Below are 20,165 nucleotides of genomic sequence, written 5' to 3' on the forward strand. Positions count from 1 at the left end.
GGTAGGGCAGATTTGTTTTGGCTTGATTCTGAGCAAAGGGTCTTTGCAAATTGGCAAGATTTTCTTTCTAAGCATTTACTATTAATTGTTTTGCCACACAGAGAACTGCCCAGAGTCTGCGAGGCCTTTGTTGAGAAGGCAGGCATGTTTGGATCCTTCCTGCGAGGGCAAGAAACAGGAAACCTGCGCTAGTGTGGCTGAGACTGCAGGAAGCCTGCAAACAGTAGTGGGCTCTGCTGCGATGGATGATCCCGTGGGTGGAGCAGGCACCACAGAGCTTTGTGCCACCACAGAGTCACAGGAACCTTCCCCTCAGTCAGCACTCTCTCCACTGACTGGAAATCAAGAGGTGGTTGTGATCAATCAAATCAATGGACTTGCTTCCGTCGACAACTTGAACACTGTTCAGAAACATGAGGTGAAAAGGGAGACGTTGCCATTGCCTCAGGACTTGGAAAACCAAAGACTGCTTCTTGCTGACAGAGCGGGGGATGGAACAGTGTCAGAACCCTCATCCTGTGCTTCCACTTCTCAGCTAAAGGGCCCCACCGCTGATAAATTGGAGACATCCTCAATTGAAAATATGACAACGCAGCCAAAAGCAGACGCCTCTGTGATTGAGGCTAACAAGAACTCGGCAAGCCCCACAAGCCATCAGCAGCTGAAACCCGAGGGTGACGTGACCGTGTCAACAATTAGGAAGTTGGATGAAAATACGTTGGGAAAGAAACAACCTCCTCCTAAGCCAGTGAGGTCCAAACTAAGCATGAAAGGTTCAAAGATCAGGCTGGCGGCCAATGACACTGCCAAGCAAAGCAATAACGAGAGAGGTCTTGCTGCCACAGGGACGATCACTCCACGAGCCACATCCGTAAGAGACAAGATCAATTCTTTTGAAACTTTCTTCAGTTCGGACATTCTAGACAAAGGAAAGAGAAACAGAGCCCACTCACGCCCAACTTTGGGGAAAGTCCTGGGAAGGACAGTCTCAGCCCCCAGTGGTGGACAGGACTCAAAAGTAAGGCCAGTATCTCCAGATACTTTGAATAATCCTCCTGAGGAGAATGTTGGGCCTGCATCTCAGGCACTGGAGAATGAGGTTAAATCAGTAGCCCAAGATACCAAGATTTCCTCTGGCCCCAGAAGTAATGACGTTAGCAGTGCATTGTCCACCTCACAGCCTAGTTCTCCTCAGCCACAGTTGGTGAAGTCACCTGGGTTGCGAACAAGGAGTTTTCCACTGGCCGCCAGTTCTCCATATGAACCTTGTGGGGTGAAGACTTTGAGAGAAGCCCAGCTCTCTGTCAGTAGCGTCAAGATACATACCTTCAGCAACCAGCTGTCACACGCCCTGATGAAAGGTATACTCGCCTTTCCCCTGTCGCCGGTGTCTCTGAGCGGAAGCCCGTGGAACAAACGCCCTGCCACTCCATCCACTGAGGACCTGCCCCTGGCTGAGAGGTCACCATTGTCTTCTCCAACAGTGAACAGTCAGTTGGAAAAAGGCTTCTCTCTCAGGTAAGATGAGATGCATTGTTTGTTCCTTGGCAGAAGCCGAAAGCTGCCAGTTCACTGTCATGTCCACATAGATTTACACTTCTTCTCTGACACAACTGTGCACCACACCAAACCTGTCACACTCACATTTGCAAATTGTAAATTGTTGTTCCAATGCAGTAAAACCCCTGGTATCCGGCACCTACAGGAATTGGTAAATGCCGGATCAGCGAGTTTTACGGTTGCTTGAGACTTACACTTACAACACCTAACACAACTGAATTAAAAATCAACAGTTTGAAAGACAAAAATACTATACCGTACTTACTGTGAACAAACTTCACTCGCATGAATATATAACCTTAAAGAATTGTACTTTATATTCAGTCTCATTCTATGAAAACATTTAACCTTCATTGCATCACTATATTTATCTATAAAGCCTTACCAATATACTAAATAGTATACAGTGCTAATAAAAATAAAGACTCTCTCTAAGCAGGGATAAGGAGATACTCTGAGAGAGTCACTCCAAACGCGAGCGACATCATCCAGCACTTCATCCTGGGTGAAGCCATTTTATTTAAACCCAACTTTATTCAAACAGTTGCTACGAGCAAAGCATGACCCAGGCACTCCGCTGGCTTAATATTTGCTCCCATCTTTACCAAGTGTTCATATATTAGAGAATATTTACTTTTACAATATAAGAATTTTGCTTTATTTCTTTCATTTATTTTCCTCGACTTGTTTTGCCGCTTGGTTGAGGTTACCAATTGCTTGAATTGTAGATAACCATATAACAATGACAGTACAGAAACAGGCTATCTCGACTCCTCTAGTCTGCACCGATTCAAGTGATCTCCACTAGTCCCACCTACCTGCCACCTGTCCATAACCCTCCAATCCCCTCACATCCAATCTTCTCTTGTACAAGTACAAAATCAACAAAAATAGTATTTTTAAAGAGAACATTACAGCTCTCTGCAGGCCCTTCAGTCCACAATTTGGTGCTGTCCTATGTAACCTACTCCACAACAATCTAGTTTTTCCCTACCTCACACCCGTAACCCTATAATCTTGCACTCATCTTTTCTATTTCTCTCTTGTACCAGCCTCCACCACCACCACCCCTAGCAATGCATTCGATACACCCACATTTTCTGTGTTTTAAAAAACACCTCCGACATCTCCCCTAAACTTTCCCCCACTCACTATAAACAGATGTCCTCTGGTATTTGCTGTTGTCGCTCTAGGGAAAAGGTACTGGTAGTCCACCCTAAGTCCTTCGGAATCTTAAAATACTTGTAGCTTATTCTTTTAACTTGTACAATCTTTCAGTCCTTTTTACTTTATTAGATGATTGCCTTCAAAATTCTCATTGTGGGTTCATGTCATCTAACCGAACGCTCGAGTGCAGCAGTTAAGGGAGTTTGATAATGGTAAGAGGTGGATTTAATGCAAAATGTTTTAGTCGTTCATGCCAAAACTATCCTCAAATTTGGGGAGGTTGTCTTTTTCAACAGAAGGGCGAGTTGGGGTGGTGCCAGTGTGCTTTAAAAAGTGAGCGTGGCTACACTGGGTCTTGATTTAACATCTCAATCAAAAACTTTCTCTTATTAATGCAACTGAGATCATGATCTCAATTCTGCATATGTGACTTGAATCCACATCCTTTGGACTCATTGAGAGAATCATAATTGACCCAAGTCTGGCACTGAAATAAATGGCATGTTCACCTTTGAAAGGTTTGTTTGGATCATATGCTTACACAATAACACGCAAATTAAATGAAGCTTGTGAGTTTAATGTCACTGAAAGCGTCTCTTTCTCCTGTCTTTTTTTTTCTTTCTCCTGTCTTTTTTTTTCTTTCTCCTGTCTTAATGGCATTCGGCTCAGGAAGTGCAAAGTTGCTGAATTTTTCCATTGCTGTTCTATCACTAAATAGTCATCCGGTGCTGTCTGTAAGGAGTTTGTGAGTTCTCCCTGCATTGGTGTGGGTTTCATTCCACCCTTTAAAAAGGTATGGGGATTGTAGGTTCATTGGTATATTTGTGTCCACTCCTGTTATCCTGGTTAATTTTTCTGCTATTCCTTGCCAAAATGGCCTCACTTTTGCACACAACGGCCTTCCTTTTTCTTGGGCCCATTTATAATGATGGCCCCATCCTAACTACACTGTGGTAACCCCTTTCTCCAATAGATGAACTGAAAATTAATGCCAACTCTATTTGGAGAGGAGTTGCTTCTTCAGTGTATCATTGTTTTAATGCAGCCCCCAAACTTTCATGGGAATGAGAGTGCACATTCTGTTCTAGTCTTGCAGAGTTGAGAGTCTGCAGCATTAATCTGGCAGAGGAAGATCAGAAGGATGATAAAAAAGAAGATGGTAAAAAGGAACGCACCTCGTCGCTTTCTTCCTCTGTTTCTGCGCAGTCTGTCGTGTCCCTGATTCCTGCAGATGAACTGGAGAAACTTATAGCAGAAGTAAAGTGTCTGGATGATGAAACTTTAAAGGTTGGAACATGAATAACATTGACCATCATTTTAAGAATAAATATTAAAGGGCTCTTGGCAACATATCTACAAATTCATGGTTTGATTTGGAAACTCCACAATTGAAGTTCTATATAAATTAGTGACGGTTCTTCTTGAATAACAATTAGTTTTGATTGGGGAGAAGTTGCCAGACCCTTCCCTTCTCCACATGGGATATCAGAATTTCACTGGCATTGCGAAATGTTAAAATTAATCTGTATGATGAGTTATATTCAATGTAAAAGGGTATTACGATTTACTGACCAATCTCCAGTCTGTGATTAAAGCACCAGTTTGCAGCGAGATTACATGCAGACTGTTAGAATGATTTCCCAAATGGCCTTGCCGTTTGACATGTGTGCAGTGAAACATCGGTATTATTTTATAGTCCATAATTTTGTTTTAGCATTTTGTCCTGAGGGTGAAGGACAGAATGTGTGGATTCTGCCATGCAGGGATTGAGTTAATCCTCTTCCACCATTCTCCGCTATTCTGTTAGCTTTGAGCATACCGGCACATATTTAATTCAATTAATATTTAATTTTAAAAAAATTAATTTAGACACATTAGCATAGTAACAGGCCATTTTGGCCCACAAGTCCACGCCGGCCAATTTACACCCCATTAACCCATACCCCCGGTACGTTCTGAATGGTGGGAGAAAACTGGAGACCCTGGAGAAAACCCTATCGGCAGAACGTAGAAACTCCTGACAGACAGCACGGGACTCAAACCCCAATGGCGCTGTAAAGATGATGCGCTAATCGCTACGCCATCAAGCTTAAATCATACTTGCCCACCTAATTCCCTGCTCAATATCTGGTGTGGAGTCTTCCAAATAATCAGCCCAAGGTGGTTTGAAGAAAAGTACTTTTGATTTTTATTTTCCTTTGCTGAGAACTAACTTGGTAAGTTTATGCCAAATTGCAAGCACGATGAGAGAAGCCACTATTTTACTTCCCTTGATGCAGCAGATAGATTGAACGAAGTGGCGCTGCACACATTTGAGGCCAATGGATTTGCAATGTAGTGACTTTAGTGGGGTCAACTTCCTGTGCAATGAGACTTGTCGCCACCTCTGGCTCATTTCCTCCACCTCATCAGTGCATATTTTGATCAAGGCTGTGTGCTCCCTTATTATAAGCAAGCTCCTAACCTGATTGTTGCACCCACTCCCGGACAGTCACTTCCCCTCATTCTAAAGATGATAGACCCTGACCTGCTCTTCACCTTGAGGTGGAGTCCAAATCTACAGATGTTCCCCTCTAAAGATTTCCTTTTACTTCTCTCTCACCTTTCCTAGCCTGACGGTTGCATCCTTGCCATTTGGACCCTTGGTCGTCTCCATTCAGCATTCTACGTTTGCCCATCACAAAAAGAGTGATTGCCAATGAGTGTTTGGACACCTCCTTCAAACTAAAAGAAGTTTCCCTCTTCTTATTTGCTTTACAGATATCCTCTTCACCCCAGTAGAAAGCTTTACACCCTCTGCAGACACTTCCCTAACACATTTGCTCCATTATTCCTCATTTACAGACTCATCCCTCAAACCACAGATGCCTTCCACTCTAGAGCCCCTCTTCTTCCTTAATCTCATTACTCCCCTCACTTCACAGATATCCCACTGCACACATGTCGACATCCTCCCCTCATTCCGTTCTGATCACTTATGGACACATCACCTTATCTCACCAAGCTAATCTTTGGTAAGTGCAATAGACTGAAATCTTTACACATTCTCATTTTGCAGCAATTAGAGGACATCCATGTGGTGGTCCTCCATAAAGATGAAGGCACTGGTTTGGGTTTCAGCATTGGGGGAGGCGTGGATCTTGAAAATAAAGTGACAACTGTGAGTACCACCAGTAACAGGGTAAATAAAGAAATTTGCAGATGCGGGGTGGGGGGGTCCTTGTGCAGTCCCCAAATGTGCCCGAGAAACTCAGCAGGTCATGCAGCATCCACAGAAAGCAAAAGGCAGTCCACGCTTTACGACTGAGCCTTTCTTCATTCCTGAAGAAGGGTTTAGAATGTCGACTGCCCATTGCTTGACCTGCCGAGTTTTTCCAGCACTGGGGTGCACTGCAGAAGTAAAAGGATTTTCTATGAGGTGAAATGCTCTGCGATGTTTGATTTCTGTTCATAGGGATCCACACTGAGAATTCTATCTAGGAGCCTGCCACCTGGCAGGGAAATCTGATGACTTTAGTTGCCTGTTCAATGAATCTAGACTGGAGGGCTCCATTCCTTGAATTGAGGGTTGGACTCGTTACGTGAGGTCTGGCACTAAGATACAGGATGGGCATTGTTTCCTCCCGTCTTTGAGTGAAGTTTTGTGAGCAAAATGTTCATTGGCCAAATAATCGGAGTGTTTCAAGCTCAGGTGCCTATGAAAAGTTCCCAAATCCCATCCCCAAAATACGTCAGGTCTTGTCGCACATGCCAATCTGTCCAGATAAACTGTTGGAGGAACTCAGTGGGTCAGGGAGCATCGATGGAGGATAATAGCTGGTCCGTGTTTCAAGCTGTAACCCTTCATCAGGAATTGAGATGGAAAGCCATTGATTTTTATTAAATGAAAGGATGTATGGGAGGGAGCACAGATCTGTTGAGATCTTTGCAAATGAAGAAGCAGGGATAAGGAATTGAATGATTCACTGGTTTCTGCCTTCAACAATTTTTCTGAATTGCAGTCATTATTAAAAGGACCTTCTCTCATGATTAGTGCCAGATTTACACCACCTCAAGGGCAATTAGCGATGATGGTTTTACCATTCACACCCAGAAACAAAATGAAAATATAGAGATCAGCTCTATCATGGCACCCACTTAAAGTCATATGTGTTGAATTTGAGAGATTTTGTTTAAATAGCACATATCAATGGGAGGACATCTTACAGAACTGCTAATATGCAATGCAGGTGATACATCCTGCTATTGCATTTGACAAAGCATTTCAAACCTTGAGGATAAATTTGTTTGGAAGTGAAATTAAACAGAATACGTGTGGGGAGAAGGTCCTTGCCACGATTCATCCCCAGTGACAGAGGACTCTCTGAACGACAGGCTGTTCCCGGGGACACACACAGAATCAGACATTGAGAACTGCTGGAAGACCATCAACTCGGTGTAAGACGCACTTTGGTCTGTCCAAAACCAGTTGGTCTTTCAGCTCACGACTGGCACATTCCAGGCTGCAGGAGTACGTGCCAAGCCTTGGTGCTGCCAACATACGGGCACTGGGGAATGACCACAGTCTAGAGCCCTCCCATCACTGGGCACTGAGACCGAGGGGAAGTCCCTCAAACAAGAAATGGTGGAAATAGAATCAAATGTAATAATGGACAGTGACGGGAATGTATGGATATGGGCGGGAACAGACACCATTTTCCTTTTGTAAATATGTTGTGAATAAAGTCTATTTTAAATAAACCTCATCAGGCCCAGGGACAGCAAGTAGCTTCCAATGAGGACCAGAGCAATCCAGATTCTCTGTCATGACTCCAAGACCAGGAATTATAATTGCCTTCCACTTCACCAGATCTCTTTCACTTCCATAAATCTAAGTAGGGGACTCTTCTCCACCAAATCCAGAAATACAGGTGAATTAAGTTTTCTCCAGCTATCCAGTAACACATTTTAATCATAAAATAATTTTTTCATTTAAGATTCAACATTAGAGTATGCAACTGGCATTAAAATTAACCCTTGATTCTTGAATAGAATTCCGCCCCAACTTTGTGCATTCACTCCAGGGTCTATCCTTGGACTTGGAGCTCAGATTGAATGGTGTACCTTCAACAAGGTCAAAAAACAAATGTTCATGTACCACATGCCTATGTTGCACTGCCAAGAGGGTGGCACCATTGTGGGTTTATGGACTGGAAGAGTCGATTTGTAGAAGCAAAGGCCCCATGTTAACCAAAGATAGCAACTGGGCACGAAGCAGCTGGTTTGTTAAACCTTTTCTACTTTCCTGCAACAACAGGTCCACAGGGTGTTTCCGAATGGGCTGGCGATCCAGGAAGGCACCATTCAAAAAGGGGATGAGATCTTGTCAATCAATGGACAGTCGTTGAAAGGTGCGACTCACTCCGAGGCGCTGGCTATTTTGCGCCAAGCTCGACTGCCAAAGCAAGCGGTGGTTGTGATACACAAGGGCAAGGAATGTGAAAGCAAGTTCGGCACTTCAACGGAATGCTTGTCAGCTGAGAGCTCTGCAAGCTCAGGTACAGGAATTTAACATGAATTTTTACAAATAGAGGAATGTAGCTCTACAAATAACTGGACAAGTTTTATTTACTGTAAAAAACAAAACACACAACGCTGGAGAAACCCAGTAGATCAAGCAGTATACTTTAGCAAAGATACCTTCATCAAGGTATGAGCAAAATGTTGGCAGAAGCCAAAACAAAATGGTTGGAAGGAAGGGGCAGGGCTCTCCTTCTTCCCTTCATATCCTTTCCTCCAGCTTCTCCCTTGTAGGCAGTGTGCTATGCAACGAATGAAAGGAAAAAAAAACCACAGAGGCTGTGAGTTGAACCAACTCTCCTAGAGCTTATCAGCAAGACTCCCATGATCCTTTGCGACCACTCACCAGGACCATTGTGATGTCAGCCCAGTGCGAGCCTGTACCTCCATGACCCGGTTTGCTTGTGGATCAGTGCAGCCTGCTGCACCCTCTCCATTCACAAAGCCATCCCTCCTCCCCCTGTTTGTTGCCGTGCCCTCCCCTCCCTTCCTATTACCTCCTGCATGTGTGGGACCATGCTCCTCTCCCTGTCCTTCACTCCCCACCATTTTGTTCAGGTGCAGACTACATTTTGCCCATACCTGGATGAAAGACTCAAGCCTGAAATGTTTTGGTATCTTTATAAATAGATTCTTATCTTTGCCAAATAAAGTCCGTTTGACCTACTGAGTTTCTCATGCATCATGTTTTTATTTCAATCATAGTGTGCAGTTTAGGTAATGAGACTTGATAAATGGCACCAAGATTGGGAGGAGTTTTCATTGTTAATTGAGACTAATGTTGCCAGGAACAAATCTCTGCATCTTAAATACTGTAAAAGTTCTTTGCACAACTCAGAAATTATGCAAACAGTCTGAAATACAGATGAATTTACGAAACGGTTGTGATGCTAGAAAATATTTTCAGATTTTATAAAATGGGGAGGCTGGGTGAAATGCACCATGGGCATTTTGATGCAACATTCAGTGTACCCCTATATCACAGAGGGGGTTATGGAAAACCATTGTAAAGGTTAAAACCTTGTGTTTTTGATTCTTAGTTAATTTTGTGCCTGTCTCTTTAAGAGAACTATTGTTTGTAGTGTTACCATGATGTAATATCCACCCAGGCTAATTGCTTGCTCTCATTCTACAAGATGTGAAGGAAATGTGAGCACGAGAATGTTTTCTTTAAAATTTGTATCTCTATATCTTTGTGTTTAGCTATTGCTTTTGTTATGACAACTTTTCAGTAATTCGAGTCTAAAGGACTATCTTTATAGAGTAAATGCTTTGTTATTCATAGTTATAAAAGTCTTGTTGAGAAGCTATACAAAATGTTTATTTGTTCTATCAACAACTACATAAAGTAACAGCCACAGAGTTTGATTTGTTGGATTAAAGAGATCAAAATTTGGGATATCACAGCTCATGCTTATGGAAGATGACACTTTGAAATTAGGATATATTAGAATAAGGAAAGTGTTGTCTACAACCATCTGTATTGTTATTTTCCATGAACTGAACATCTTCCCCCTTCCCCACCTTTCTCTCGAAACAACTAAATTCTGATTCTAATGTACTCTTATTAATGTTCACTTTAATGAATAGGACTCCCTCATTTCCACATAGAAACCAGTGTTATACTGGTTTTGATAACGAAAATTTCCCCCTTGCAGAATTCATACATTACTATCAAAAAGTGTTTCCCCCGCCCCCCCCCCCCCTTGTAGGTCTGAGGTTTGTAGGGAATTCTGACATGAGGAGAAGTTTGCTTTTCTAATTAACTAGAAATGGACCGTGCATTGGTCACTGTTGTATCCTTGTACAAGTATCTAGTGATTGCCTTGTCAGTTTCAAAGCACTGAATACCGTACATATTGTTTGCTTTTCCACACAAATTCCACAAGAGCTCATTTTATTCCGTATTTCCAACTTTTTGAAATTAGTCTTGTGGCAGCATCAAACCACCGTACAAAACAGTACAAGAAAAAGTTAAAGTGAGGCACTGTCTGTGGTTCATTGATCATTCAGAAAATGGATGGTAAGAGGGGAAGTTACCCTTGCGCTGCTGATTGCACGTCTTCAGGCTCCTGTACCTCTCCCCCCCGGTGGTACCAGAGCATAAGGGGGATATCTGTACATCTAGCACCCATCATTATGTCAAAAGCGAGGGCCATTCTATTTTTCTATGTTGTGATCGGATCAAGGATAGCTGATAGGTTGAGAATCTGCTTAGTAGACCCATTAACTGGACATTACTGTTACTATTTACAACAGAAGATAAACTGAACACTTTCACTGTAACACTGGAGAAGAACACTGCAGGAGTTGGCTTTAGTTTGGAAGGAGGAAAGGGCTCCATCCATGGAGATAAACCGCTGATTATCAACCGGATTTTTAAAGGTAAGCAGACTTTTTTTTCCCAAATTCAGACACAAATAATGTTTGCTGATCTCAGAAAGATTGGGAGAAACAGGTGACTGAACTTTCAAGGGGTTATTTTGGAGTGCACAAAATGCTTTCACTGCATCTGTTGCTCCCGTATGGCCTCCCCTACGTCAGAGAGATGGGACACAGATTGGGATTTCACTTTGCTGAGCAACTTTGCTCTATCCGCAGCAATGGCATGGATCTCCCAGTGGCCAACCATTTAAATTCTGTGGCCTTGTGCGCAGCCAAACCAAGGCCCCTCCCCATTAAACTGGAGGAGCCACACCCAACATTCCGTCAGGCACTCTCCAACCGGATGGCACGAACGTCAGCTTCTCTGCTCCTCACTATGCCGCTGTCCCCACTTTATTTTGCTCATACCTTAAAGGGCACAGGCCTAAAACGTTGGTTATGTATCTTTATCTTTGTGGCCTGACTTGCAGAGCTCATAACCATATAACAATTTACAGTATGGAAACAGGCCATATCTGCCCTTCTAGTCCACACCGATTTACATGAAAATCCACTAGTTCCACCTACCCACTCCCATGCCCATAACCCTCCAACCCCCTCACATCCATGCACTTATCTGGCCTCCTCTTAAATGATGGAATTGACCCTGCCACAACTACTTTTTCCGGTAGATCATTTCACTCAGCCACCACTCTGAGTGAAGAAGTGTTCTCTTATATTACTCCTAAAGTTTTTCCCCCTAACCCTTAACTTATGACCCCTTGTACCAATCCCCCTCCCCCCCCCCCATCCTCAGGGGAAAGAGCCTATTCACATCTACTCTTATCTATCCTCCTCATAATTTTAAATACCTCTATCAAATCCCCTTTCAACCTTCTACACTCCAATGAATAAAGTCTCAGTCTACTCAATCTTTCTCCATATTCTAGATACTGCAATCCAGGAAGTGTTTTAGTAAACCTTTGCACCTTCTCTACCTTAATTATATCCTTCCTATAATTTGGAGGCCAGAATTGCACACAATATTCCAAACTTAGCCTCACCAAAGCCTTCAACAGTCAAAAATTCACCTCCCAGCTCCTATATTCTACGCTATGATTTATAAAGGCCAGCATACCAAAAGCCTTCTTCACCATCCTATCTACATGGGAATCTACCTTTAAGGAATGCTGAACTGTTATTCCACAATCCCTCTGTTCTTCAGCATTCCTCAATGCTCTTTCCTTTACTGCATTCATCCTATTTTGGTTATTCTTCCCCAAAATGAAGCACCTCACACTTATCTACATTAAACTCCACCTGTTACTTTTCCAAACAGTCCAAATCCTTCTGTAGTCCATGAAAACCCTCTTCACTTTACACAACTCCCTCCTTTTTTGTAATTTTGTGTAAAATGCACAACCAAAAGTTGGAAGAGATGCCGCCCCCCCCCCACCCATCACCCAAAATTGGGCCTTATTTTTAAGGGCAGCAAAATGTACTGGGCAACCAACGTGCCTTGGATCGGCTGCAGAAAACCTGAGATGATCGAGTTTGGGAGGGAAGGAATGTACAGAAAGAGGGGCTGATGGATCAAGTGCTTTTTTCTGGTCAGCGGAACATTCCTTGACCTTTAACTGTAGCTCTGACATTATGTTTTATTTGGGCATTCAGCTCAGAAGTGGGCACTTATTGCAACCATTTTTCAGGCAGGAAGAGTGGCTTTGATGAGAACCAATTCTTTACAAATCTTTCTACCATTCTGGGCTTTCTTGTCTGAGTCCATTGTGGATTAGTTCTGAGATGGATTCTGTATAATCTATGACTTGTTCGTGTCATGACATACTGAGATGGCAGGAGGCCAGTGAGATTGCTGTGGTCTACGGTGACTCCCATCTCTTTACTTTGTTGAGATTTTTGTTCAAGGACTAAAACTCCAGGGTCATTTTCTCATATTGGAGAGAAGTGATCATGAAATCACTCATGTCCAGCTTGTGAACACCACTCGTTGTGGAGTTGCATGATCATATCATTTCTGCACCTCAACCAGCAAGGAGAATCCTTTTGGGAAGCCGTGCTTTCTCTGGGGTGGAGGGAAGGCAGAGTTTGAATGAGCTCAAATAATTAGTGATTTCTAATAGCAATAATAATCTATGTCATTACCTACTCAGAGGAGACAGTGGGGGAGGGGAATAGTCCCAACAATCTGGCTTCTGCTATTGGGATAATGAGGGAATATTTACACTTTGTCCTGTAGTCAATGGAGTATTTTTGAGGTCCCCTGTTGTTCATAATCTATATTAATGATTTGGATGATGGGGTGATTAACTGGGTAAGTAAATATGCAGGCAATACGAAAATAGGGGGTGTGGTGGATAGCGAGGAAGGTTTCCAGGGATTACAGAGGGATTTAATTGGGCTGAAAGAAGGCAGATGGAATTTAATGTTGAGAAGTGTGAGGTGCTTCATTTTGGAAAAAATAATCAAATTAGGAGATATGTAGTAAAGGAGAGGACATGAGGTAATGCACAAGAACAAAGAAATCTCGGAGTTACGGTGCAGCATTCCACAAAGGTGGATTTCCATGTTGACAGGGTTGTTAAGAAGGCATTTGGTATGTTATATAGGAGCTGGAAAGTGATGCTGCGACTGTTTAAGGCGTTGGTGAGGCCATGTTTGGAGTATGTGTTCAGTTCTGGTCTCCAAATTATAGGAAAGATTATAGATAAGGTGGAGAGGGTGCAGAGAAGATTTACTAGGATGTTGCCTGGCTTAAAATACCTAGAGTACAGAGAAAGATTGAAGAGGTTAAGACTTTATTCATTGGAATGTAGATGGTTGAGAGATTTGATATAGGTGTTTAAAATTATGAAGGGAATAGATAGATTAGATACAAGTAGACTCTTCACCCTGAGAGCAGAGGAGGTTGAAACAAGAGGACACAATTTGAGGGTAAGGGGCCAAAATTTTAGGGGAAACATTAGAGGATGCTTCTTCACTCAGAGAGGGGTGGCTGAATGGAATAATCTTCCAGAGGAAATAGTTGAGGCAGAGTCAATTCTTTCATTTAAGAGGAGGCTGGATATATACATGGATAGGAGGGGGTTGGGGGGGGGGGTTATGAACGGAGAATAGGCGGGGGGATCTAGTGGAGTGGTTTGAGTGAACTGGTGTGAGCTTGAAGGGCCAAGATGGCCTGTTTCCATGCCATAAACTGTTATATGGTTATGGAGATAGTCACTGTTGTAAAGAGGGGATACTAACTTAAACAGCTGATGGTAATTTAGGTCCTATCTACACAACAGATTCAATCATCCTGGCCACTTCCTCTGTTGCTCCACTGTTTGCCACCTGTGCACACAACGCTGGACCCAAACCAATTGCAGCTCTGCGCACCTCCAATAACACTCCCCTTCCTGAATCTCTCAGTTTCCATCTTGGAGACAAGCATTCCACTGACATATACTACAAACCCCAGACTACACTTCCTCACACCCTGACCTCTGGTAGGATTCCATCTTTGTCTCCGCTGCATTTGTTCACAAGATGAGATCTTCTATCCAGAACTTCTGAAATGTCTGCCTTCTTCCACAAACGTGGCTTCCCCTCCACCACCAATTCAGCCCTCACCCGCATCTCTTCCATTTCCCACCCATCTGCCCTGACCCCCCTCTTCCCCCAGAAGCCACAAATATAGAATCCCCCTTATCCTCACCTACCACCCCACCAGTCTCTGCATCCAACACATCAGCCACCAGAATTTCTGGCACTTATTACAGGATCCCACCACCAGATATATTTTTTGCTCTTGGTCTTCTGTAGAGAAGGCTCCCTTCCCACCCATCATACCTCTGGCACCTTCCCCTGTGCCCTCATCATGGTCTGGGGCCCCAAACAGGCCTTTCACATGAAGCAACACTTCACTTGTACATCCAGAGGACTTATTTGCTGCATCCAGTGCACCCTCGGTTGCATTCTCTACATCTGAGAGACTAGTCACACACTTCGCTCAGCATCATCTCTCCATTATCAACCACACCAACCATTTCAATTCCGGGTCACACTCCCACGCTCACTTCTGTCCATGGCCTTATGTACTGTCCCACCCTGTCCACTTGCAAATTGTAGGAACAACTCATTTTCTGTCTGGACACCCTCCAACCAGATGACATGAACATTGACTTTACGGCTTTCCATTAGACTTTTTCTTCCCCCTCCCCTGTATTTCCAGTTCTTTAACCCTCCCTGCCATTCCCCTCCCCCTCATTGCTGCTGTCCCCTTCCTTTTTTCTCTGCTTATCATTTCCCACCTTGCCACTCCCCTTCACCCCTCCTCCTTTGTTTAGGTCTATGCTGGCACTTTCTCGTTCTTTGATGAAGGGCTCCAGTCCGAAACATCGGTTCTGTATCTTTCTTTGCTGCGTAAAAGACACTGTTTGACCGGCTGAGTTCCTCCAGCATTTTGTCTTTTTACTTCAGCCACGGTGTCTACAGAATTCTGCGTTTTACTTAAGTTATGCTTTTCAAGTGTTCTCCTCCTCCCCTCGAGAAATGGTTGACAGAGGCCTACTTTCCAAATGACCACAATCAACTTCCCCGTAACTTTGTTTGTTATCCACAACTCAGCTGCATTTGAGTTCTTCCTTTTTGAAGTTCATCCTATAATGAAGATGTAGCCTCTCTTCTGCTTGGAAGGCTGGCCTATAGAGTAGACCAACCTGACAGAATTTTGTGTTGAGCCTGGGGCTCCAGTATTTGGAACAGTCCCGACCTACATTTGGTTTTCCTCAGGCTTCCTGTGTCTTGCATGAGAGCAGACTGGCTGTCTGTGTGCAGAGGCACAGTTCCCTACTCTGGACATTTGCAACTTGCTGTCCTATTAAATATTGATAAAGTAGTTCCTTAAAAATCTAGAGTTTCACATCAAATTTTCAGACTAGTACAGTAAAACCTGTTAGCTGAAACTCAAGCCACTGGCAAAAAAATTGCAGAAATAGGTTTAAAATTAGCTTGCTAGTCCATGTAACATGTAATCTCAAGCAACCGAAAAATTTACTTATATGGCATCCACCAATCCCCATTTGTGGTACATACCTGGGGTTTTACGGTATTTAACATTTGACAATGATAATTTCCTTATTTCATTCTTCACAGGAGGAGCAGTTGAGCAGAACAACATTATCCAGCCTGGAGACGAACTATTACAACTAAACGCCACCAGCCTCCAGGATCTTAGCCGTTTTGAGGCTTGGAGCATCATCAAATCCCTGCCAGATGGCCCATGCACAGCAGTCATTAGGAGGAAGGCACAGAGATATCACCAGATATAGAACAAAGCTGCAAATGATCAACAAAGGACCTACTAAATTCACAGCGATGCCACCTCTCGCATAATCCAGTTAAACATGAATGTGAACCATCTCGTGATACTCACTGGGAGGCCCTGCGACAGAAGGCTGTTAACCTCTTTATTGACTTTTCCTGTAAATAGTTGAAATTTTCTCTCTCAAGCCATTGCATTCGTCAGTAGTTACCAATAGAGCAATGCAATATTCCAAATCTCAGTCCAATCACAAATAAAAACGGAAGATGATGGTGATACCCAGCAGGTCCACAAGGAGAAAGTTAACATTCTGAACGGATGACAGAAGTTGGATGAACTCCACGCCAACCTTGTTCTGCATTTATACTTGAGTGCTCCACTCAATGGTAAATTGATTCTGTGACCAAATAAAGTCCCCGTCTCTGCTTTTGTGCATAACCCATTGAAAAGTTCATGGTTTTCGGCTCAGAATGTATTGACTTTTAAAGTGATGCTCAGTGACTTCAACTCCATCTTAATTCTGTCTTCCCTTGATCTTCTTTATAAATCTCGCAACCCATGTTACAGCCACTCCTACAATCAATGGCCTCACATCTGCGAAATAATCTCTTGCAACCGAACTCTGTTGCTGGGCGGGGGAAAAAAAATCTTAACTCAATCTAAAGATCTTTTCAGCAACTTCTTGCTTCAATACTCTGATCCCTAATGAAACTGTTGCTCCCTCAGTTGAGTCATACCAAACCTGGCTGCTTCTATTGATATTCTCATCTCTGGTCCCTCAAGTCCATGGGTTTGAACAATCCTATCCATATCCCCTGCCCTGAGACCACCAAAAGCCTTCACCTCATCTTTGAAGTCCTCGGATTCCAAGATCAACATGGTGGCAATATGAACTGAACTCCTGGAACTTCTCTCATTCTTTCCTTTATTGAAAACACATTCTCGAGTCTTCTCCAATCCATCCCAATCTCCAACTCAATGGGTCCTCTTCCTTTAGCCTTGTTCCCACTCCTCAAGTACTGGTTCCCCAATTGCCTGTCATGGCCTTCAGTGATTAGTCACTCTTCATTATGCCCTCATGTGCAAATGTGGCTGCAACTTTGTACTCAAACCCATTCGCAAGTAACCCTTCAATCTTCCTGTCCGAAGTACCTGTATGTTTTGCATCATCCAAACCTGTGTCATCTTTCCCAGGGCTCCTTCCTTACAGCACTACCAATGGCAGCTAGAAGCGGGGGCCAGCAACACAATGGCTGAAGAATTAGGTGACGATGTGTGGTTAAATAGCGAGCTCCATCTCATTCCATGATACTCTGACATTCCCAAAATATACTGGATCTGAAACAAAATGCTGGTGAATGACATGTATATAAAAGTTATTTGTTGACCTTGCTTCAGAGGTAATCTGACAAATTATGTATTCCATCATCTTTGGTTTTGTACCTATTGTTTAGTTTTGATGCATTAAAGATTTGACTGTGATTGGTGGTGGGCTCTGTATTGGGATTGTTTATGCAGTTTATGTAATCTTACTCTAGGCATTGGAGCCGTTCCTTCAGTGGGGCTTTCAAAAGTGGTTCACAGTCTGATTTCCATGGAGAATTTATCTTTTGAATCCCAATGTTGCACCAGTACTGGATTAAAAGTCTCACTTAATCAGCATTTTGCACAACCCAAGGACAGGCCAAGGCACTTAACAACCAACTCAATCCTTTCAAAAGTTGACCCACTGCTACAACATAGGAAACATAGCAGCTAATTTGTATTCAGTTTTCAAACACAAAATGTGGTTCTAAATACTGCCCTTGGGATCTTTTACCTTACAGAGCAGATGGCATCTCCATTTAATGCCAAACCCAGCACTAAAATGGACTGACGGTCTAGATTATGTGCTGAAATCTCCAGCGAGTGAAACCTTCTGGCTCAGAGCTGCACGTGCTACTGCTGAGCCAAGGTTGTTCTTTGCTGAATGCAAAGACTGGCAGCACTTTTCCTCCCCCTGCAGCTTCAATGAGGGTTAGTCTATTAACTCTGAGAAAATGCAGGCAAATAACAAATTAAAAAAGGGCAAGAAAGTTGCTAAAAGCCCAAGGTGGAAAGAAAACTTAGGAAGTATTCATGGAAAAGGAAAAAAAACCCATCTTTTGTCATCTATTCTCATTTAAGAGCCCCAGAACTCCGCACCACAGATGGTAGTCAAGTCGAGTCAAGGTTACAAGAGTGAAGTAGTCATAGAACTTGGATCTTTGCCAAAAGAGTGAAATTGCATTCTCTGGGTGAATGAAAAAAAAACAATTGCAAACTCTGATTGTTCACTCATACAAATAGTAAAAATCTAACCAGAAACGGTAGAAATTGTGACTAATCCAAATCATCATTTAACTTACAAATTCTATCACCCATTTAAGTTTTAAAATTTAGAAATAAAGCATGGTTACAGGCCTCCTCGACCCACGAGCCAGTGCTGCCTAACTGACCTACAGACCCATACGATTTGAATGGTGGGAGGAGGCCGGAGCACCCGAAGACACAGGGAGAACGCACAAACTCCTTACAGGCAGCTTCACATTCCAATACCCATTCTTGACATCTAGCTTACTGAAGATTTTGGATCCTGCTAGTTCAGAAATGATGTCTTCCAGCATTGGTATTGGATAGTGCCCTCTTTTGATTGCTTGGTTTAGGTCTTTGGGGTCCAGACATATTCTTAGGCGGCCATTTGGTTTTTCTTTCACTAGTCTGGAACTTACCCCGTCAGTTGGCTCCACTACTTTTGTTATTACTCGTTTTTCTTCCAGCTCCTGCTTTAGCTTTGGTTTCAGTTCTTCCGTGGAGCATGGATTATTGGTTTGTATTTTGGGTCTATAGTAATGTGGTATTCAAAGTTCCCAAAGCACCCAACTGTGTCATCAAAGCATTCAGGGTACACGTCCATGAGCTTGGCCTTATTTGTGATCGGAGGCCGTGTCTTGGATGTCTGTGACTTTCTCTGCGTGCCCTTTATGGCATCGACCCTTCTATCTCCGTGTTGGCCTGCACGGAGAGGGTTTGCATTTGCCTCCTAGGGGCCTAGAAGGCCCTGGCTGTGTCTACGGCATCTGTTCGTTTCAAGCAGTCTTTCCCTAGGAGAGCTTTCTGTCCTTCAGGATGAGCCCTTCCCCAGATTAGTCGGTCGACTCTTCTCTATTTCTCTGAACTTGCATTTTGTTGCAATGTCCTTTAGCCTTGTGAGGAAATTATCAGGCTCTTGTTTTAATCCCTGGAACTTGTCTCACTTTATTCTATGATTGGATTTCGGTTCCAGATGAGAGGAAAATTTTTCTAATATCCTTTCTGGGTTATTTTCTTCCTCTTCAGCCAGCTCCCAGCTATTAAATAGGTCTAGTCCTCGCTCCCCCGTCCAAAGAAGGATGTAACTAACCTTTTCCTCTAGTGTGATACCCTTGAGGAGACTTTTGAATGCCAGGTTGCACTTCTGCTTGAACTTTTTTAAAGCCTCAATGACGTCGTCAGCTTCCCCGTCCATGATCGGGTGTAACGCTGCTACTGCTGCAGTGGCCGTTTTCTTCTCCCGCACTGGTCGTCAGGTAATGCTGCTTTGTCTTTGTTTCCTTCTCTTTGTGTTTATAGGGATTTTTTTCCCCTATATGATGTGGGTTTCTGTCAATCCCACTGCTGCCACCATGGTTATGTCCTCGGCTGTATCATCGGAGGTTTTAATGAACACTCAGGGAAGGTTGTAAGTTTACAGCACAAATCTTCACTACATTTCAGGTGGCTGGTCACTGTTGCACTCAGTCTGATGTGGGTCTCACTGAGCATGCTCTCCACTCAAATGTGATGCGGCTCTTACAGCCTTGCAGTGTTCATGCTCCGGCATAAAATAGACCCAAGTTTCCACTGTATAAAACACCAGGTATCAGGTCAGATGTTTTTTTGAGGCACAGCTTACCTTCATCCAGTTACAGTTTTTAATAAAAAGTAATTTTACCAAAACTTTCTTCTACCCCCTCTGCAGGTTTCAAAATGGAAGATTAATTGAAAGACTTTTCTTGTGAGCATATCACAAAGAGATTTTGAAACTGCAGTTGAATCACAGTCAGTCAGTCTGCAAATAGGTGAGATCCAAATTTTTAAATGCAGGAATTTCCAAGTACACCAGCAACTTTTAGTACGCGGAGAACCATTTCGT

General features: G+C 43.2%; 1 protein-coding gene across 6 annotated transcripts in view; it reads left to right on the forward strand.

The window, feature by feature from the left end:
• The window catches only part of il16 (interleukin 16), a 94,895-nt gene extending 77,440 nt beyond the window's left edge, over positions 1-17,455 (forward strand). For 2 of the 6 annotated variants that reach the window (XM_069910961.1, XM_069910962.1), the window contains 6 exons: positions 102-1,518; positions 3,816-4,014; positions 5,786-5,887; positions 8,024-8,264; positions 10,546-10,671; positions 15,805-17,455. In XM_069910961.1, coding sequence (XP_069767062.1) covers positions 102-1,518; positions 3,816-4,014; positions 5,786-5,887; positions 8,024-8,264; positions 10,546-10,671; positions 15,805-15,980 — 2,261 coding nt within the window. In that variant the 3' untranslated portion in view covers positions 15,981-17,455. Of the gene's footprint in view, positions 1-101; positions 1,519-2,838; positions 2,940-3,815; positions 4,015-5,785; positions 5,888-8,023; positions 8,265-10,545; positions 10,672-15,804 lie in introns of those variants that run through there. The other 4 variants (XM_069910963.1, XR_011348715.1, XR_011348717.1 and 1 more) reach the window with 4 other exon arrangements.
• Positions 17,456-20,165: the final 2,710 nt, after the last annotated feature.

This window comes from Narcine bancroftii, chromosome 14 (genome assembly GCF_036971445.1).
Source record: "Narcine bancroftii isolate sNarBan1 chromosome 14, sNarBan1.hap1, whole genome shotgun sequence".
In the NCBI taxonomy this organism is placed as follows: Eukaryota; Metazoa; Chordata; class Chondrichthyes; order Torpediniformes; family Narcinidae; genus Narcine; species Narcine bancroftii.